Source organism: Nannospalax galili, unplaced genomic scaffold (assembly GCF_000622305.1).
Source record: "Nannospalax galili isolate Female #2095 unplaced genomic scaffold, S.galili_v1.0 scaffold902, whole genome shotgun sequence".
Classification (NCBI taxonomy): Eukaryota; Metazoa; Chordata; class Mammalia; order Rodentia; family Spalacidae; genus Nannospalax; species Nannospalax galili.
The window spans coordinates 1,236,977-1,241,096 of NW_008347814.1; the positions used below are offsets into that span (position 1 = coordinate 1,236,977).

General features: G+C 41.4%; 1 protein-coding gene across 3 annotated transcripts in view; it reads left to right on the plus strand.

The window, feature by feature from the left end:
• The window catches only part of Adamtsl3 (ADAMTS like 3), a 376,880-nt gene that overhangs the window by 298,689 nt on the left and 74,071 nt on the right, over positions 1-4,120 (plus strand). For all 3 annotated transcript variants that reach the window (XM_029568979.1, XM_008844443.3, XM_029568977.1), the window contains exon 21: positions 92-1,163. In XM_029568979.1, the coding sequence (XP_029424839.1) occupies positions 92-1,163 (1,072 nt within the window). The remainder of the gene's footprint in view (positions 1-91; positions 1,164-4,120) is intronic.

Genomic DNA, 4,120 nt, shown 5'->3' on the forward strand with positions numbered 1-4,120 from the left:
CTCCTCCGCCCCCCTCCTCCTCCCCCCTTCCTTCTCTTCCTCCTCTTCCTCCTTCTCCTCCTCCCCCTCCCCCTTCCTCCTTTACCTGCAGAAGCAAAACAAGATACAAAGACAAAACTTGGAGAGCTGGGTCCCCAGATTCTCAGTGTCCAGAGAGTCTACATTCAGACTAGAGAAGAGAAGAGGATTAACCTGACAATCGGCAGTAGAGCTTATTTGCTTCCCAACACATCTGTTATTATTAAATGCCCAGTACGGCGATTCCAGAAATCTCTGATCCAGTGGGAAAAGGATGGCCGTTGTCTGCAGAACTCGAAGCAACTTGGAATCACTAAGTCGGGCTCACTAAAAATCCACAGACTTGCAGCCCCGGATATTGGCGTGTACCGGTGCATTGCAGGCTCTGCCCAGGAAACGGTTGTTCTCAAGCTCATTGGAACTGACAACCGGCTCATTGCACACCCATCCCTGAGAGAGCACATGCGGGGGCATCTTGGGGTGGACCACAACGAAGCCAATAGTTTGGGAGCCACGTGGCATAAAATGCGTCAGATGTGGAATAACAAAAATGAGCTTTATCTGCATGATGGTGAAATTAATAACCAGCCATTGCTGAGAGCTCTGCTGGGGCCCTGTAGGACGTCTACAGGAAGCACTAACTCTTGGGAGTTTAAAAATAAACAGTTTGAAGCAGCCGTGAAACAGGGAGCATACAGTATGGACACAGCTCAGTTTGATGAGCTCATAAGAAACATGAGCCAGCTCATGGAGACAGGAGAGGCCAGCGATGACCTTGCATCCCAGGTGATATATCAGCTGGTGGCTGAGTTGGCTAAGGCTCAGCCTATGCCCACACAATGGAGGGGCATTCAGGAAGAGGTCCCTCCTGAGGCTCAGCTCCGAGGGGAGACAGGAAGAGTTCCCCAGAGCCCCACGGTGAAAAACTCAGGCAAGTTGACTTTTAAGCCAAAAGGACCTGTTCTCATCAGGCAAACCCAACCCCCTTCAGTTTCATTTAACAAAACAATAAATGCAAGGATTGGAAATACAATATACATTACAAAAAGGACAGAAGTCATCAATATTCTTTGCAACCTTGTTACCCCTGGTGAGGCCACGTATACTTGGACCAAGGATGGAGCATTGCTACAACCCTCCCTGAAGTAAGTAAAATAATTCAGTGTTCCCCTTTGCAGTACTAGTTTTCTTAGTAATATTTTCAAATTCCTTCTCCTAAGACTATGTTTATGTTTCCAACTAAAATAAAACAGAGACTATTAGGATGTTCTCATCACATATAACTTGGTGCTTTTAAAACGGAACTCCCACATCCTCCCACTTGCTAACACATTGATATAATAGAAGACTGGGTAAGAATGAGCCTAAGCACATATAGATTCTCCATTTGTGTAGCACTTGTGGAAAAATAAAACCAGTGCCTGGCCATTGAAAAAGTAAGCACAGGAGCTGGAGGGTTGGCTCTGTAGTTAAGAACACTGGTTTCTCTTCTAGAAGACATATAGGTTCAGTTCCCAGCACTGACATGCTGGCTCACAACCACCTACAACTTCAGCTCCAGGGGATCCAATGCCTTCTTCTGGCCTCCATGGGCATCGCATGCATGGATTCACTTGTATGCATGTAGGCAAAAATACTCATACACATAAAAATAAAAGTAAATAAAATCTAAAAAGGAAAAGGCACATAAGTCATAATTCTATATCATTGTTGGAGCTGCAAATCAGGGTTTATAGCTCTTTCATATGTAGGAAGTAGGAGCATCTTATTTGAGCTCACATCAGCCCCATGAGGTTAGCAAGGCAGGAGTTAAGTTTCCTGATGAGATCATTTCCTAATGAGAGTTTTATCAGAGCCAGAGGCCGGCCCTCCTAAAACACCACTGGCAATTTATGAATAGCAAGAGGTAGCCATAATAGAGCTGAGGTGATGGCTCAGTCAGTATAGTACTTGCCAAGCAAGCATAGGAACCTGAGTTCATATCCCCAGCAACCACATTAAAAAAGCTGGGAGTGGTAGTGTGCATCTATAGTCCCAGCCCTGGGAAGATGGAGACAGGTGGATTCCTGGAACATGCTGGGCAACCAGTCTAGCAGAATCATGAACTTCAGGTTCAATGAGAGATCCTGTCTCAAAAAATAAGGTAAATTGGGTTTGACAAAGACACCCAATATACCACACACACACACACACACACATGCACACACACACACACACACACACACACATGCAAAAAAACATAAGAAGTAGCCATAATGTAAAGACTGGGCATCTGAAGTCATTTTGTATTATCATGAAGTATTTTTATGTCATATGATCTTAAGATAATATGGTCAAAGATTTTTTTTGAGATGCTCAAAATACAATATTAAGTTATATTGTATTCTTGATTTATGGCAATGTGCAAAGTGCTTTTCATTCATTTTACATAAAACAAGAGATAACACATATTAGCTTACTTTTGATCCCCCCATCTCCAGAGCTTTCTGTTTCTACACAAAGGATTATAGACATTATACTTTCTCTTTAAAAAAAACATTATTGATTATTTATTTTTAATGTGTATGAGTGCATTGCCTGAATGTATGTAAGTGCACTCATGGCATGCAGTGCCCATGGTGGTCACAAGAGGGTGTCAGATCCCCTGGAACTGGAGTTACAGATGATTGTTAGCCACCATGTGGGTGCTGGGAACTGAATCCAGGTCCTTGGTAGGAGCAGCCAATGCTCTTAGCTGCTGAATCATCTCTCCAGTCCCTGCTTTCTTTAAAAATTTTTTTTTAATTTTTGCAATTTTTATACAATATGGTTTGATGGTATATAGATCCCCTCCCCTATCCAAATCTCCTCTCACTGTTCCATGCCTAATTTAATATACTATCAGATATATATGTATAATATGGCCTATAGAGTCTGATTGTGTGTCCCCAAATGTCCTTCAGTGTAGGTCCATCCACTGGGCCCACCATGGCACTTACTACCAACCCTGTAAGACACTGTCTCTCCCTCTCCCAGCAGCCATCAATTGCCAAAAGTTCCTTAGGTTGGGTTTGAATTTCTTACTCACTTCCCCATGTCTATGCTGAGATTTTGTCTGGTTTGAGTCTGCACAGGACTTGTGCATGCTGTCACCATTGCTGTGAGTTCATATGAGTAACTGAGCAGCTGTCTGGAAGACTCTGCTTCCTTGGGGTCATCTACCCCCTCTGGCTCTTATAATCTTTCTGCCTCCTCTTCTACAATGATCCCTGAGCCTTGTAAGGCAGTTACATTTAAGAGCTCAACTTGTACCTTACTAGTCTCTGGGGATGGTTAAGAGACACAAACAAAACAGCAGATGTGAAACGCTTTCAGACCTCAAAGTGCTTTCAAAGCGCAGGTTTAATCTTTATCATGCCTTTGGTGTTTTGGGCATCAGAAGAAATCTAGGCAAAATTCAGGGTTTTGATAAACTATTAGGCTAGGGCTTAAAATAAAAAGACAAAAAGACTCTAATTTTTGTACTTTTTATCTGTAACAACACAATTTTGCAGTGAAATTTGAGAAGTAGAAAAAAACCTTCAAGCAAAAGGTCCTCAAATCTTTTGGCCTCAAGGCTCCTTTAAATTTTGAAATTATTGACAAACACAAAGAGCCTTGTTAATGCGAATTATATTTATTGTTCTTTAGCTTACTAGAAAAAAAAATCAAGAAACATCTTTAAAACTCCATTAATCCATTTTAAAGATTGTAAGCCCATTATATGTTCGCATAAATCACATGTTTTTGAAAAGTAATACTCCCCTTATAACTGGCATTGCATTAATACATCAGCAAATCCTGTTGATGTCCAGCTTAATAAAAGGCATTCCTACATGTGTGCACATATGTTCCTATTTCTGCTTATGCATCTGTTACAGTACTCTGTTTGGGTTGAAATATATAGTGAAAAAAATTACTTGGAAAAGATAGAATATTTTAATACTTTTTTTCAGATAATTTTAAGTACTTTCCTTGAATTCTACACTGGCAATGGTAAAAAAAAAAAAAAAAATGTAGGTTGGTCTGGAGAGATGGCTCTCGGAGAGGATCCAGATTCATTTCTTAGCACCCACATTAGCAG